The sequence below is a fragment of the Harpegnathos saltator genome, unplaced genomic scaffold (assembly GCF_003227715.2).
Source record: "Harpegnathos saltator strain DR-91 unplaced genomic scaffold, Hsal_v8.6 scaffold37, whole genome shotgun sequence".
Classification (NCBI taxonomy): domain Eukaryota; kingdom Metazoa; phylum Arthropoda; class Insecta; order Hymenoptera; family Formicidae; genus Harpegnathos; species Harpegnathos saltator.
The window spans coordinates 1,043,844-1,061,465 of record NW_020230172.1 but is presented as its reverse complement, the minus strand read 5'-3'; the positions used below and the strand labels follow the sequence as shown (position 1 = coordinate 1,061,465).

Below are 17,622 nucleotides of genomic sequence, written 5' to 3'. Positions count from 1 at the left end.
TCTGAATTCTCTTTCACCACTAAAAGTGATTCTAAAATGTGGCTTACAACCAATCAGGAAGCTTATAAGTCACTTTTAGCAATAAAAGAAAGTTCAGAATATGAGTCATAGTGTATTAAGAAACAGCATATTTCATGGAAGAATTCAGTAAAAGATCTGTGACTGATATTACACTATACATATTTTTAGATATAAAGAAACTATCTGAAATATTTTGTAAGTAACGTTATACTTAAAAAAAAAAAAATGTTATGCTTTGAGAAAAACTATAATGCTTTCTTACGTTCTCGTCACGTTGAATATTGCTTCTGTCGCATAATGCATATATGGGAAGAAGTATGTATACTTTGTCAGAGCAAAACAATTTTATTATCTTATTGTGTTTTATCCTGTAAAGATCTGCATTGTCTGCATTGCCAACGTTCTTCACAGTGTTGACAGTGTTTGTATAAAATATCCGAAAGTTCGCTTTACCAAATACACAGTGAATGGAATGAACACAAATTACATTGCGAGTATCTAAAAGGTTCCTTCATTCAACCGCTCATCATAGGAACACGATTAAATCGGTTTTTAATCAAGTACACAAGTTAAGTAGCATCTCTTGGAGTGCATATGCAATCAGACTACGTATTATAATATACGATCTTACAGTCTAACACCTACACGCAGTATTGTTCGGGTATTGTTGATCTGCAATTTATACATTGTATAAATTGTACACTGTTTGCCCTCACGGCGTGACGTGACGAAACAATGTTGTCGTTTTATATATATATATATATATTTATATATATTTATATATTACTTTGCAAAAACCGCATGTCGCGACTTTAATGTCCGAGCGATTGAATTAAGGCATGAGTATAAGAAATGTGCCATTCGTGCGACAACTACTTAACGTAATGCAATTTGATGCGTTTCTTTTTTTCTTTTTTTAAGTTTTTCATATTGAAATGCGTTTGGTCAGTTTAGTACACTCTAAGAGGTATTTCAGGGCTCCACTTTCAGCAACTCCACATCGAAGATAAGAACAGCATTTGGTGGAATAGTGTGTCTTTGTCAAGGTTAACATAGTTGATTCTTTTGTACTCAATTATATCTAATTCCAGGGTTGGAAAAGTTACTTTTGAAAAGTAATTCATCACAAGTTATTTATCAAAAAAAACCTAACCTAGTTTGTTATCACTGTTATTGTTTATTTTGAAAAATAAATTGTTATTGTTATTGTTACTTAAGAAATGAGTCATTGGAATTTCTGTTATCCTTTTCGTTAAGTTTGAAAGACCTTTTCTTCATTACTGTTACTAGAAAAAAGAAATAACATTACAAAATACCAGCATTACAAGTTACTTTCCAACCCTGATCCAATCCATTTCATATTCTTATGTGTCATCTCTTTCGTACTAAAGGATATATTCCAGGATGGCCTGTGCTACCATAAGCAAAATCTGGAGAACAAATTAACCTGGCCCGCTCCCCAACGCACATTTGTGCAATACCTTCATCCCAGCCTTTGATCACCAGCCCTCTCCCAATTCTGAACTTAAATGGTACACCACGGTCTCTACTGGAATCAAACTGCTTCCCATCAACAAGCGTACCTGTTACAAGTATATAAAAAATTATATACATCTTGGAGTATAACAATTGGCAAGCTTGACAGTTTGTAAAAAAATTAACTTAATGAAGAGAATATAATTTGAAAATTTTTAATAGTTTGTGAGATGTATAGAAAATCAGATTACTATTGTAATACAAATACTTTGAAAATATGTTGCTAAATATGGGTGTAATTTTAAGTATATTGTAATTAATTGTATCAAACTATTTACCTGTATAGTGAACAACCACCATCTGTCCAGTCTTTGGAAAAGTTTGACCTATACACAAGTAAAGGTTCATTTGAAATGGTGTGCTGTAACATTTGGGAGCATACACATATAAAGTCATTTTACTCTCTTTGCAGTCTTGAATATTTTTAGTATTTTATTCTTTTTCCCACTAATCTACATGAATCTGGTAACTTAGGAAGATTAAACGCAGTTGATAAGGTTGATCATGCATGCATTTAAATATTTCAGCATTTAACTGCATCACAGTACACACACACACCACGCACGCATACACACACATTTGTACCGGTATATTTATATCAAGTATCATACAAAAATGTTCTAGAACGTACATAAAAAATAGCCTACAGGTCAGACTCAAACAAGACGCGACGTCACATCGGTTGGAGACGGGGACAAGCGAAGAATCGAGGGGAGAATTCCACCGTTCGAAATCAATTCTGTCCGAGCAAATTATGCTGCGGCGCATGAAAACCACTCTCGTCCGCGGCTTTCCGAGGCGCGGGCCCGTGGCGCCATGAAAATTCGCGTATCACGGGGAGTAATAATCTACGGAGCATCGGGAGGCGCCGAGGAGACCTCGAGAGCACGACAGAGGAATAACGAAATTCGACGGGCCATAAAAAATGGAACGTGTAATTACCATCTCCTTGCCTGAGAACCTCGACATCCACGCCCATCGCTGCGTATTCTGTAGTTCGCACCCGGGCGAAGCTGCTTCACGAGACGACGAGCTCTCCGCGCGAGGAGCGACGTTTATCGAGTCGGGATTTGCTCGATGCGACGAACGGAACTCACATAAAAAGGGGGACTATCTACGGCGACCTCGGAAAATGATGCCGCTCCAATGCGCCGTTCAATGAATACAGCAGGGCATACGGGATACCGAGGATACTCTTCGACGGCGCATTATTACAGATAGAACGTGCGAGCCGGCGCCAGCAGATGGCGGCACGATGCAGAGACAGCCCGGCTCCGATTGGAAGATGCTCGCTCCTCGCGGACGATCGCGCGGCGCTTTCTCGTTCGACGAGTTCGCTCGAGTTCGAGACGTACGTAAAATTTCGGATTTTCGGACTGCCTTGAAGCTTTTTCGCTTATTATCGGTAAAATTGTTCAAAACAGGTCGGAGCAGCGAGCGCTACTCTAGCTGGAATATGCCGCGCGATCAAGCCTGACGGCTGCAGCTGTCTTTGTTTTATGCTTACATAAGTGGAATTGTTATCCTTGTTTCACGCTATGTGCCAATCTCGAATCGAAATACAATATGTTAGGAAAAGATAGATTACATCCAGAGGCAGAACAGAAGATCGCGATTACGCTGAAGTGTCGGGGAAACGACTATACGAAAGCTCACTTTTCGATCATGATTCGATCGTTTTTTCGTCACTTCAACGCAGTTGAATTGCGGATTTCCGTTCTACTTCTGGCTCTTTACCTTCTTCACAGATTGGAACATGTGGTCTGAGAACAATAGTCATTCTCACTCACGGTTTAGGTAAAGTTCGTTGGGTCGGAAGAATATTTATCTTTTGACAAATATTTTATCTCTTGATATTTTTATCTTTTTAATTTTCACGTGTTTATCTCTTTCGACATTATATTTACAGACGGAAGTCCAGCCGGCACACCGTGCAGTCGCGCTGTTGAGAAATAACAGTCCGTCTGATCCGCCGTTGAGTCGTACTACTTGCGATTGAAGGCTCGTCCGACAAGTTCGCGTTGAAATTGAGTCTTCCCGGCTCACGAGCTCAGTTTCGATTCGACTGTACTTGTATAACATTGTTACTTCTACCTTCTCGTACACCGTTCAGTTTAACAAATCACGTCGCAGTGCTGGAAGGCGACGACACGGCTTTCTCTCCTCTTGTCACGTGCTCGTGCCAAGGCGTCGGCTCGTCCACCAAAGATTACACGACACTCGATAAAAAGTGTGTCACGTGAAGCACAAAATACAATTGATATACCTCTCATGTGCGATGCTGCACAATCGATTCGCAGAAATTCGTAATCGCAAAGTACCGAGAGATTTACGATAAAAATCTTCGTATCTGCAACTGCATTCTCAAAAACGATGATTCATTCCACGTTGCATTCGGTCACAGGTATTCGCAACAAAATGCATTCTTCGATCATCAACTTCCCGATCGGAAATCTCGAAGAAACGTCCCGAACTGCTCGATTTTAAACGTGTCAAGCTCGATCGAAGCGAACGAATCTCGCTTCAAACTTGTACTTTGTACAGCGCACTTTCCACGCGCCTCTTTCCTCTCTCCTTTCTCTCGCCCATCTCTATACATACACATTTGCTCAATCTCAAAAGAATACAGAGTGATTATCGAATAAGTACTGCAAAAGGAGAGCAAATACATTTATTTCAAGATCCAAGATTTCTCGTCGTCGACGAAGGGTAACGTCGACGCGAAAAACGACAGTTGCAAATAATGCGCTGGATACGCTCGTTGACGAAGAAATATCCAACGGGACGGGACGCCCAGCAAAATCGTAGAAATCTGTAAAAGCGCGCATCGAATCATTCATTGAAACATCTTCCCGGGTACGGGCATCATAAAACTCATTCATGCTCATTACTCCATTACATGCGCATCCACAGCGGCGTGATCCATACCGAAAAGATATAATGGCCGACGTAAGAAAGTCGATCGAGTGATCTTTCTTACGAAACAAGAACGACTAAATCCTTTCAAGGTAACTTCCCCCTCCTCCTCCTCCGCCCCCGGTATCACCTGCCATGTCCCGTCATCACACTCTATTATCACACAGCATACGCGTCTCGAGCAATACACTGTTTTCACCCTACTCCTCCAAATCTGCGCGCCGCACAGTCTTCCGCCAGTGGCGCCTTCCGGTGACGACGGCGACAGTTCAAACACGCGGTCATGTGCTCGTCACGCGCGGTACGTGAAATCGCCCAAGCAACCGACCTCGAAGCGGTGCGGGAAAGCCGCGAGGGACCCAGGACGACGACAAAAAGCCAAGCGAACGGCTCTCCGGCGCAGATTCGGCGGCAGGAAGCCGCGGAGGAAGCGGAAAGTCCGCTCAGTTGACTCGCGCGTCACGCGCTCGTTCGCTCGCGCGGTCGCGTGCTCGCGACGGCGACGTGCGCAGGCCAAGCTGCGCGGTGGCGCGCGGCTGCCGCGGCCAATCGGCGCGGCCAACGTCAGCCGGTAGGGATGAAACGGCCGGCGCGATTGGCGGAGGCGCGCTCGGCCGCGCCAGCGGCGGCCAATCGCCGCGCGACTCACGCGTACTCGTCGCGACTCGGCCGCGACCTTCCTTCCACTCACGCCGGGGCGCTCGTCACTCATCACATGACCCGTGCCCGTGCCCACTGTGCCCCGGTAGGCCATATTTGACAGTGGCCACTAGTTTAGCGAAGTGAGTGAGCGTGAAGATTGCTCGTACGTTCGACGTTCCGCGCGACGATCGGCAACCTGTAAATACAACCGCGACCGACCGGACCGCCGAGCCGCGACCAATCCAGCCACAATGAGCGCGCCAACGGAAGATGCCCCGATATACGCGCCGTTCTTCGGCGTTATGGGCGCCGCCTCTGCCATCATATTCTCCGGTGAGTGCTCGATTGTCCGCCGGGGCTGCGCTCGGCCGCCTCGTGATCTCGCTCGATCGCGCTGACGAGGCTGAGACGCGCGCTGTCATCGTGCCTCCGTCGTCATCGCCGTGCGACTTTGTCGTCGCAACGTTGCAGTCGTTGTTGATGACGACGACGACGACACGGCGCCGATGTACCGTATCACGCCATTTTCTCAAGCGAGAGAGCGGTGTAAGACGAACAGAAAATCGTGTGCGAACGGCACGGCGCGTCGCGGCGCGCGGCGGATTATCGATCCCCGCAGGCTGCGGGGGTGCGTTTCCCTCGGGGCGTTCGAGACGAGGCTCGCGTTTCGTCGCAGAGCGGCCCGAGAACGTCACGCGCCGCGCGAAACGCAGAAACGAGCGAGCAAACGAGCAGAAGCGAATCGACGTCGAGAGGCTGCGTGGAATTTGGATGAGTTATCTTATCATGCGTCGCGACTGGAGTCGGCCTGTTCTGCCCTCGTCGCTTCGATTGTTCTCTCGTCCGGCGGAGAGCATTGCGTCGCACGATTATCCCGATGGACACTTTTTCCGCACCTCGACTCGAAGGGAACGCGCTCTCGCGCGCGATTTCGCAACGCAGAAGACGAAGCGCGGTCCTCGCTCGCTCTGGGGAAACTTATATTCGCGGTCGGACCGGGCGCAGCTATTTCGTAATGCTGACCTCGAGAGAGAGAGAGAGAGAGAGAGAGAGAGAGCGAGCGAGCGAGCGAGCGAGCGCGCGGAGACGGCGGCAGAATTTTATGAGTCTCGGAAAAGCGACGCGGAAAAGGGACGACCGTGAGTGAACACAGACGAGCGCGCGAGCGGAATGTGCGTGCTTATGCGTGCATGCGCCTCGTGAGTGTCACGAGTCGTGCCGCCCGCACGGCGACCCGTTTCCTCGTCTGCGCTCCTTGCGCCGATTTCCGCCGAGAACTCCGAGTGCAAATGCTGCGACTCGCCAATCGCGCGGAACGTCCGCGAAATCGACAGTTTCCGTCTCTCTCTCTCGCTCTTTCCCGTCTTCTCGGCGAGGACGTCCCGGCGCGTGCCGCGTATTGATCCTTAATTAATGATTTTCCCCGAATTCGCTAAATTCAATAAAACGGCGCTTCCGCGGCCGCCGCGGACGTCGCTTTTCATCGACGAGATCAGTACGCGAATGCCACTTTTCCTCCGCCGAGTTTCTTCGCTGGAAACGCGCGCAGAGATCGCGGTATCTCGCCTTCTTCCTTTCCCCTGTCGTCTCCGACTTTGTTGGATTGCAAGGATCTGAAGCATCGATCGAGCTGGACTTCCTGCTTGGTCCGAGGTTGTCGCGCGATCGATCGATGCGTGCGCTTATTATCCGTCTCTCTCTCTCTCTCTTCTTTCTCTCTCGCTTTTTGTCGCGGCCGTTTTCGACGAAAATGTACACATTGACTCCGTCCGCTCGAGACGGTTTCTCCTGTCTCTGTCGTGCGCAGTCGACGAAAACGCCGATGAAATAATGGGACCACGACGAGCATGAGTGAAGAGAGAGAGAGAGAGAGAGAGAGAGAGAGAGAGAGAGAGAGAGAGAGAGAGAGAGAGAGAGAGAGAGACAGAGATGGGGAGAATAAGACAAGCAAAGATTAGGCGCGCGAGCAGAGCGCCGGAGACGACGTGATAACCTCTCGTTCGACTTGTGCTCGTTCGGCATTTCCGCCGAGAGTCTTCCGCGACATGACTCGGCTCGTTCTGGGCTACGCGCTAGCCGGACGTCAGCCGCTGAATCAGCTGGCGGAACCGCTCGCTCGCGCTCGTTCGCTTCGTTCTCTGCGAAACGTGTACTTAGCGCCACGATAAGCCGCCTTGCGATAATCGCGATGTCTCCGTTGAGCTCGGATTAATTCGCAGTCGCTGACGACGAGGCCGAGACCAACGATGACGGCGAGAGGGTGCGGAGGGGCGCGTTTTCGAAAACGGCATCGAGGAAAAAAGGCACGGCGACCGTGTGCCGCTGCCACGCCCCCCTACTCACGGGATGGGACTTGAACGATTGTCATGTGACTGCCAACGTGAGAATCATGTGACTGCGATCTCCAGCCTGGCTGGGCTGGGTAGAGCAGCGGACACCTGTCGTTCGCCGGATCTCGCGCGGAACGATCATCGATTGGGGATCGAGGATGACAATAAGGAGGAGGAGGAACGACTCGGGATGAATATTATTTTCGTCCGCTTCTCCGGCAGGACCGTCTATCACCTCGATGGGCCTCGATCGATAATCCCTCGTGCACGCTCGCGGCTAAAACACAGCCAAGAGGCATGTACAGTGTGTCCGGAAAGTACGCGCCTACTCATTGCTTCCCGGCCGGAAACTGCGGCCAACTGCGGGGTGGCTTTTTTCTCTCTTTTCTCTCTCCTTTTCGTCCCCCGCTGAGGAAAGAATCGCTCTGCGCGTAAACACGAAGAAATGGCCTCGTGTGAATCGAGAGCGGAGGAAGGTTCGTGCGAGCGTCTCGTCGTGACGACTAGAGAGAGAGAGAGAGAGAAAGAGAGAAAAAACTTGGTTCGGCCGGTCGCGACCGGACGGACGTTCGCCGTTGACGGACATGCGTTACACGGATAACGCCCCGCGCAGCGAACTATCCGATTTCTCTCGTTGATTTCATTTCGCATGACGGAATATCAATTGCGTTTGCAGCCCTGGGAGCGGCGTATGGCACAGCGAAAGCCGGCACAGGAATCGCGGCGATGTCCGTGATGAGGCCAGAGCTGATCATGAAATCCATCATTCCTGTTGTCATGGCGGGTATCATCGCCATTTACGGCCTCGTGGTGGCCGTCCTCATCGCGGGCTCTCTCGAAAAAGGCACATATAAGCTGTTTACGTACGTATCCTCTCGTGTAAGCGATAACATGGCGCGCGTCTGTTCTTTCCAGCCGTACCACGCTGACCGCTGACCGGGAAGTTCGTTTCTTCTTTCCTCCAATGTTTATGTTTCACTCTGCAAAGGCAAAAGGTGCAGCTCGATTCAGCTTGAAAGAACAGAACAGCCCGGCGTCTGTTGCACTTGAATCTCCACGTGAACGCAACGCAACATGAAGCGACATTTCGGCAACGCGATCTCAAGTTCCGACTTTCCGTCGTACACGCACACTTGTCTATTCGATCGCTTCATCAGCGACTTCAAGTACTTGAGAGTAGTTGAGAGGATGCGCGACTCACATCCGGGAGACTCGGTCGTTGCTTCCGTTGTCGTTAATTAGATGATTAAGAAGAACGGTTCGACGGATCATTAATGGATCACTTCTGTCCCGTCCATCAGGGGTTTCGCCCATCTGGGTGCTGGTCTCGCCGTGGGCTTCTCTGGTCTAGCAGCCGGCTTCGCCATCGGCATCGTCGGCGACGCCGGTGTGAGAGGCACCGCGCAGCAACCTCGTCTCTTCGTCGGCATGATCCTGATACTGATCTTCGCCGAAGTGTTAGGTCTCTACGGTCTGATCGTCGCCATCTACTTGTACACCAAGTAAACGGTCAGTAGCGGCGTCTCTACCTGCCCATGGCTCCATGCAAGACATGTCGCCTGTAACCAACAGCGCTCCCGACTCTATTATAATGCTACAACCAACTTGTTTTGACATTTTACTTAAAATCACGTTACTCCATGATGCATACCATACATACATTTTACCTTATCTACCTATCTACCTACCGAAAAAAATGGAAAAAAAAAGAGATAAGAGAAGACACACGTGTATACACAAACAAACACATACATACACACACTCATCGGCTCATCCCCGCGCATCCTTCTTGGAATATCGTAAACTCGAAGTCGATCTATCTTAGCCCGAGCATTTAACCACACCGCGCATTACTCATCTTACGAATCGCATAATCACGTTTATTGGAAGGTGCTGCGCGATCGGCGAGAAATGCCCGCCCGCTTGACTAAATTTACCGCTCGAGTTTGAGACACGACGCGCGCGTCCTGACGCTCGCAGCGTTATGAGGGAGCGATGATTGTATAGCCAAAAATGAGAAGAAAAAGAACGGCAAAAACGGGCGACAGGGGAATGGATACGTATGTAGAGAGAAAGGAGAGAGAAAGAGAGAGAGAGAGAGAGAGAGAGAGAGAAAAATAGAGATCTCCCATTTAATCCCATGCCGAACATTTCTCTTTCACTGTATAGTAATCATTTGTAGTGTAGTAACGAGACATTGAATTAACAGTTGAAGTTAATCGGCTCTACTGAGTGTATAAAGAGATAAAAAACATGTTATTGATAACAAAAATATTTAGCACAATTATATACATATACATATTAAAATGCAATCGAAGCGGCAAGCATAGGCAGTAAACGAAAGAGAGAGAGAGAGAGAGAGAGAGAGAGAGAGAGAGAGAGAGTGTGAGTGAGCGAACAAAAGAGAAAAAGTAAAAAAATTATATCATCGGAATAAAAGTACACAAATGTAGGCGACACACCATTTGCGTGTGGTAAAACAGCGTAATATTCACAAAAAGAAAGAGAGAGAGAGAGAGAGAGTGAGTGAATGAGATTTGCATCCCGGGTAAGATCTCGCGTGAATACAAATATTAATACAACGTCGAAAATCGATCGACGAAAAACGGTATGGTGGATGAGATCTTAGTAAAAGGGAAAGTGGATATAAAGAAAGAGAGAGAGAGAGAGAGAGGTATGAATGCGAATAGTTAATCAGTGAATACACACGATAGTATTAAGTCAATTGAGAGCCGCTGAACGCGGCTGGACTTCACATTTTCACGGTTATTCATGGACAACGATACGCGGCGCATTATCAGACGAGGAAAGAGAAAGATAAAGAGAGAAAGAGGTATAACCGAGAGAGAGAGAGAGAGAGAGAGAGAGAGAGAGAGAGAGAGAGAGAGAGAGAGAGAGAGAGAACGAAAAGGTAGAGAAGAGATTCGCTTAACCGGGTGGTCGTCGAAGCCGCGAAAGGCCAGCGGTGGAGAACACATCCCCGATTAGCCGAACGAGATCTTTTATGCCGACTCCATATTGTATCCACACATGACCGTGAATGTCGTCGTATGAAGTAATGAGTGTGTGTATGTGTGTGGTATATGTGTTTGTACATGTGTGAAAAGCTCGCTTGTGCCGAGAAACGCAACATCGTGAAATATACTGTATCACCAGTTTAAGCGACACACACACATATACACACGCACACACACACACACACACTGAGAACGATCAGTCAAGTCAGCGAGATCAACGACTACCGGAGGAGAGACGGAAGATATATACATATAAATATACGATGATAACGACATGTAAACGGAGGATAATTTGTACATTCCAATATTAAGTTCGTTCAGTATACGTTCAGGCGAGCGGGCGTTTGCAACGGCGAGATGAGAGAGAAGAGGGAAGAGAGTAAAAGAGAGAGAAGACGTGCCGCTCTTCGCGACAGGCTCGACGATACACACCGGCCGATCGACCGCACCACGCATCACAAACGTATCACGTTACATATGGGGCAGACGAGTTTCGAATACGCGTCGAGCATCGTCGGGTGGATTGTCATTGGGAGCTGACAATCGGCTCTTCATGCGCGCGTATACCGGCCGGACGATCGGCTCACCACCTCTCCCCATATTAATCACGCACGAGTTCGCGAGTACGTACAAACAGGCAAGGAAGGAAAGACGACGAGAGAGCAGAGGAGCAGTTTCGGAGCGCCCGCTTGCCACCTTCGACTGTGCAGTATTTTCTACCTAAGAAACACACACATACAGAGCTCAACGTGTAGGCGCATTTCCGGCCGCGGAAGAGGGATGAGAGGGAGAAGAAAGAATAAGACCCAGAAGCGATTCTGTTCAATCTACCGACCGAAGGAAGACACGGAGAACTCGCCTCGAAAATGCGCCTATTTCACAGGATTTCACCGGGAAACAACAATAGTAACTCGACATCGTCGGCAACGAGAGCGGGGGTCGTGATCTGAACGTACTAGCGAGTACTTGATGTGCCTTCCTCCGATTCTGATGCTGATTCTGATCTCCTCAGGCTGAGACGTCGCATGTGACACTCGCGTGAGGGAAGCGGAACCTGGAATTGGAACGGCACATTAGGCGTTCGCCGTGCGTCCAGGACGGGGCTCCTGGAGCAGCAATTCCAAACTGCGTGGAAGAGAAGTCGCGATTTACCGGAAACTCGTGTAGAGCCAACGCTAGCCTCGCTGAAAAGAGAATGAGAAAAAGAGAGAGAGAGAGAGAGAGAAGAGAAAAAGGGAGGAGAACGCAAGCGCGATCCGGGGAGCGGTGGTGGTGACGGTGGTGACGGTGCTTCGTTTATCATTTCTTCTTTTCCTTTCTTCTCGCTTAGTCGCAACGGGAGCGATCTTCGTTCCGGTCACCTCACGCTCGGGGGGAAACGCAGGCGCATACCAACGTGAAAAAAAAAACATAATTGTTCCATCTATCGACTATCCTTCTTTTCCTCCCCACATCCCAGTCTCTCCCGCATTGTCCCGTTATCAGCCTACGATCGCGAAACCGAGGGAGAAGGAGAGCGAGAACGGAAAGAGAAAGACCTTCGAGGAGGAGGAGGAAGAGGAGGAGATAATCCGGGAATTCAACTGTAGTTGTGCAATGCGCGCGTGCGATGTATATACATAATATACCACCACGATGCTTCACGCTATATAAACAATTGCAACCTTAGGCTAGATTAGGTTAGGTATTGTATACCAAAACCTCGTATAGCTGAGTGTGAACGGTGAAATAATATTCAACTGTTGTATTGCGAAAGAGATGTGTGCGTCGCGTGTTTGAGAGAGAGAGAGAGAGCGAGAGCGAGCGAAAGAAACGAAGCGAGTCGCGCGTGTGTGAGAGAAGAGATGCATGAGAGCGAGCGAGAGAGAGAGAGAGAGTAAGATAGATATGATGCACCTTCGGCAGAGGGAGAGAGAGAGAGCAGAGAGAGATCGCCGTCACCGCCGCCGCCCCCCCCACCCCCGCCCCCAAACTCTACCAAACTCTATTATCTTCCAGTGTTACTAAATAGACTCATTGTTGAGCGCGAAGAAAAAAAGTGATACTGATCGATGATTATTTATGTTATAATTCGTCCTCGATGTTACAGAAAAGAAAACCGTGTTTAATAAAAATTTCATTTGGACAAAAACGGTTATCGGTGCTCACTTTCAACAACCATCGGAGTTACCACCTAGATACGCAGGGTGCTTGTCCCGAAATAAACGGATCGATTGTCATTGACAGATTCCTCGCGGCTGCTTGCGGAAATGTCGGGGAGAAGTCGAACGTCGGAGCGGTTGCGCTCTCGAAATTGTAAAAATGGCCTCGTTTTATCTCGGTCTTTCCCGCTCCCTGCAGAATGATGCTTGTCGCGCGAGAGAACAAAGTCGGCTGTTCGAGACGATCTGGTTCACTCCCCGAGAAGTCCGTCCTTGCCAGTCGACCCGTTCGTTCCGGGACACTCTGTATATACATATATATATATACATATATATATATATATATATAATATATATAGATATACGTCGTGTAGTGTATAAGTATAAAATAATAGCCGTAACGCATGAATTTGATATATCCATTTCTATCACTGCCATTCACACAGTCAGAAATAAATGAGGAAGAAAGCGGCTCATACTCACACACACACACACACACATATGCGATTATCCACTCACCAAGCACACGTACTATTCGCCGCCGGTGCACACACACACATTCTGCTGCGACTCTGCGAATATATATATTTTGATGTAGCGTAAATGCTTCGCGTGTTCATTCATTCGGATCGATCGACTAGTCGAAGGAGGGGAGGGAAACGAAGGGAAAGAGAGCAAAAGTCGGAAAGAGAGGAGATGCAAAGGAGGAACGCGAAATGTGTTAACTGTGTGTTTCACGATGTTTAAAAAACTTGACTCTCCGAAAGTGAAAATAAAATTGTGAAACTGTCCATTCGAAAACGTGGTGTGTACTCCTGCGTACTTCATTCACGAGGACCGTCTCCGCGGTTCGCATTCGCGCAATTACGTGGCGGCTCACGTAGCCGGACGGAAGGAGAGGAGAGGAGAGGAGAGCTGACTCTCTCCCGTGTATACAACATCCATGTCGACGCATCGATTCGCGCACACTCGACTGGCTTACACGGGGTAAGTATCGCTCGTAAGTACTAATGTAATTACTCCGCCGCCGGTATCCGCCCCGGTGACGTGACTTTGTTGACGAGTCTCCCGGGCTGAAACACCCCTGAAGAAGACTCGCTCGGAGCGAAAACACCGCCACTTGGAATCGCGAGCGCTTCGCTCAGCCTCGGGATACCCCGTATAAAATGTCGTATTTAAAAGTATCGTTTCGCACTCACGAGATTTCGTCGTGAATTCTGCTTCGCGGAAATCTCGGATTGGATCGCGGGTCAATACTTTTCAACGCTACGGGGAGTAGAACGTGAAAATCTCGTATGCCTCTGAATCCGAAAACAATTAGGAGAAGAAGTGAATACTTTTCAATGCGAAAGTTCGCGTTTGAAAATTATCGATTGCGATTGAATGCAAGGCATATTTGAAGTGAATTGAATCCTTTTTAATGCGAAGCATTCACCACTACCGTCTCGCATTTAGCGTAGTGAAATTTAATGGGAACTAATACTTTTCAATCCCTTTCTTCGGATCAGATAGCAGAATTCAGACGTATTCAAAATGTCAATACTTTTTAATACGTTTCAATTCGACATTTTATACAGAGCGGACTTCGATTCCGCGTATTGATGTTGTAACCACCGAACGCGATCAAAGATGACTGATAACTTGGAGATTAGAGATAACTCGAATTTACACAACGATGGATTCCGTCCTTTTAACGAACGCTGAGTAGTGCCAGAAGGGACCAACATTTTTGTGACGTACTTCTTCAGAAACCTGTCGTTTCGACGTCGTTCTGGTAGAAATAGCTTCATCATTGCCAATTGTATGTTAAAACTAGCGACACTTACCTTTAACGATCCTTTTGTAAAAGAGGATAGATCTCTGAGAATCACGAAGAAACGACTTCTCCCATTGGATATACGGGCAGAGTTGCGAGATTCATCGAAGGAGAGATCCACCTACAGTTGCAACTTTCAGTCTCAGCCATCTGCTGCACGAGTGAACATTCCGATCGACTCGAGTGAATTTGTCCCTTGGTCAAACTCCGCTTTCCCGGTGGTTACTCGCTCCGAAAAACCCGGAGAGAGAAGAAGACGGAGATAGACGGCGTTTTAAATAATAAACCTTATATAAATAATAAACCAAGGCACGTTTCTGCCGCGTCCCCGATCGCCATCGTAGCGCAAAAGCGGATTCGACCAAATTGCAAGACGAGGTCACCCGAGTCCTTGCAAAAACGGTCGAGGAGGGCGAACCGACGAGGACCATCGCGTTTCACGGGGGACGAGATGGTGAAAGAATGACGGTTGTTACACAGATATATACGTATATGTGTAAAAAAAGAATGAATGGTCCTAAGAACAATTTTTATTGACAGAGAAAAGATGTGGTTTTTTTCCTTTTTTCCTTTTATCGATTTAGTATCTAAGAGAAAAAAACTAAAGTTTCTCTACACAACGTAGCTCATCGTACGAGAAATAATACTGAAAATGTTACACAATGGATCGATGCGTGTCGGATTATGCGTACGCACGTTTGTATACGTATGTACGTATGCGTGCGTGTGTACGTGTGTGTGGGTGTGTGGATGCGTATATGTATAAATTCAATCGGAGCTGTACCTACATGACACACGTTCGGGGGAAGAAATAAATTAACAAGATTCGCGTATACACCAGTAACTTCGCGTCGTGAAACGGGAAAAAGAAACGGGCGCGGCAGGGCGGAGCGTGTATTCGCGTAAGTTGCTGTAAACATTGTCGTAGAACAAACAAGGGCAAGTTTTCATGCGCGTTTTGCATGTGTGTTCGATTCGACCGGAACGTCGTCCTGTGTGTGAATAATAATAATAATACAGCGCGAGCGTGTTCGCTAAACATATTTCAAACGTGTTACATCGATTGATGATCGATCAAGTCGTCACAAGTATCCCACTCTCTCGCGCGCAAAGGGATTTTTCGCGATTCTTCCCTCTCTCTCTCTTTCTCTCTCTCTCTCTCTCTCTCAGAACGCAAAACTTTTGCTCACACGCACGTGACTTGAGGTCGCGGATACGCATTCTCTCTCCCTCTCTTCGAGGTCTACAATAACAAAAACGAAGGACGTATTGTTATTTTACGAGAATACACACGCCGCCGTACATGTCGTTCTGTTAGCCGAATTCTCGAGCGAGTCTGTCTTATCTCCTCTTTCCTCTTTTCCCTTTTATCAAACACATTATGAAGTACTCTCGTTTGCTCATTATGCCGTTTCGTTGCATACGCAACGAGAAGAAAACGTTCGTCGGTATTCGATGCGTGTGCTGGCAAACCGGTCCGCGAATAATTGCGTGTAACCCGATAAAATCGCGACATCTCGATGAAGACGTGACATTCGTGTCGAGTATGAGCGATAACGATACGCAATGAGCACGCGTTATCACCCACTCTCAGGGGGAGAAGCGAGGAGGAGTAGACGCCGGAGGGAACCAAGAAGAAAGCAGAGACGGAGAAGAAAAGAATCGAAGAAGCACGGAGAGAGAGGAAATACTTAACTTCAGTCCGGCGGTATAAAACTAGCGTAGAAACCGTGAAATACAACATGGGACATACGTGGTATGTATATATGTATGTACAATATTCTAAACGACAAACATCGCACACCGACACGACGACAATGGTTGTATCGAAAACTCTCTCACGGTATATCTCAGCATCTCGCGACCTATACATACACCTACACATTCTCTCGGCAGTTACAGATCCAGATAAGGATTACACGTCTGCGACTACGTCACTACGAAGAAAGAACTGAGACAGGAGGAAGCGAGTCAGCGGTGCGTTGCGGGCCCGCAACTTTGGACGATCCGGAGAGTTTGCGACGCAACTCTGGACAGAGTTCCAAGGAGATCCACCCTCGCGTGATGCCGGGTCTGTTCTTCCTCGAACAACTTCGGAACTAGTGCCGTAAGTTAGAGTGAGAGAAAATATATCTGTCACTCTTTCACTCCAACTTACTGCACTAGCTGAGAGGTTCTTCGGAGAAGAACAGACCTGGTATCTCGAGGACCCGATCGGCGAGGAATGGCGATTCTCTACGTATGTACATACGCGAATACTCGAGCGTCTCCTCCGAGTCACACATGGTGGAAAAGTTCGATCGAAGTAACGCGCGGCCATGAAGCAGCCGAATGTCCGAGGAAAGCAGAATCTCTGGCTCACATGAATTCGATTCCAGACTCAATTCTTAGAAGCAGAAATTCCGTCTCCTTCGATCACAAAGCGCTCGGCTCGGCCATCGCCGCGTTGATTCGAGCAATCTTTTCCCTCCACGGTCACACGCGTAAGATATTCTTGTGACGTCGTGCGGAATCTTGTCGAGAGTTCCGTCACGGATCGTCCGTCGTGGAGCTTAACAAAAAAAAAAAAAGAACGGGCGTCTCCGAACGAAGAAATGATGATCGCGTCGAAAAAACAACATTATTGCACAAAATCCCTCGAGCTCAATTGGAGCGCTGAGAACACAGGCGGACGAGGTTCGAATCTTTTTGAAGGAAACAAATCTCAACTCAGGTGAAAAAAAAGCAATTTTCTCTACAAAACAATAACTTCTGCTGCCTTATTTAGAAACTCGCGCAGTAATTCATCGTGTGTCTCACGGCCACTTGCATCTTCAGCGCTTCACAATTGTCGGCATCTCGCAGCCGGTCTGAAGACTTTCAATTGCCTTAATCACACCGAGCGATGAAATACATCTCTCTCTCTCTCTCTCTCTCTCTCTCTCTCTCTCTCTCTCTCTCTCTCTCTCTCTCTCTCTCTCTCTCTCTCTCGCTAGCTCGCTTGCTCTCTCTCTCTCTCTCTCTCTCTCTCTCTCTCTCTCTCTCTCTCTCTCTCTCTCTCTCTCTCCCCCCCCTTTTTTCGCTGGTATCTGCTATCCATCATCATAACTTTGATCGACGCGCGTACCGATCCGCGTGACTCGGTATCGAACGAAATATCAAAAATGGAAAAAAAAGAAAAAGAGGAAAAGAAAATACGGTAGAGCGCTCGTGTGAGGCGGGAA

The 17,622-nt window shown here is 47.7% G+C and overlaps 2 protein-coding genes across 2 annotated transcripts; one reads left to right on the top strand and one right to left on the bottom strand.

Moving 5' to 3' along the window:
- Nucleotides 1-692: 692 nt before the first annotated feature.
- Nucleotides 693-2,758, bottom strand: Fkbp12 (peptidyl-prolyl cis-trans isomerase Fkbp12). Its single transcript, XM_011150361.2, has 4 exons — nucleotides 2,500-2,758; nucleotides 1,836-1,883; nucleotides 1,418-1,604; nucleotides 693-1,051 (listed from the first exon to the last, which is right to left on the bottom strand). Exons 1-4 carry the CDS (start codon nucleotides 2,534-2,536, stop codon nucleotides 994-996), a joined length of 330 nt encoding a protein of 109 aa, XP_011148663.1. The 5' UTR covers nucleotides 2,537-2,758; the 3' UTR covers nucleotides 693-993.
- A 2,412-nt stretch (nucleotides 2,759-5,170) lies between these two features.
- Nucleotides 5,171-10,154, top strand: Vha16 (vacuolar H+ ATP synthase 16 kDa proteolipid subunit). The gene is made up of 3 exons (XM_011150363.3): nucleotides 5,171-5,448; nucleotides 8,122-8,308; nucleotides 8,747-10,154. The coding sequence occupies exons 1-3, from the start codon at nucleotides 5,367-5,369 to the stop codon at nucleotides 8,949-8,951; spliced, it is 474 nt and encodes a 157-aa protein (XP_011148665.1). The 5' UTR covers nucleotides 5,171-5,366; the 3' UTR covers nucleotides 8,952-10,154.
- Nucleotides 10,155-17,622: the final 7,468 nt, after the last annotated feature.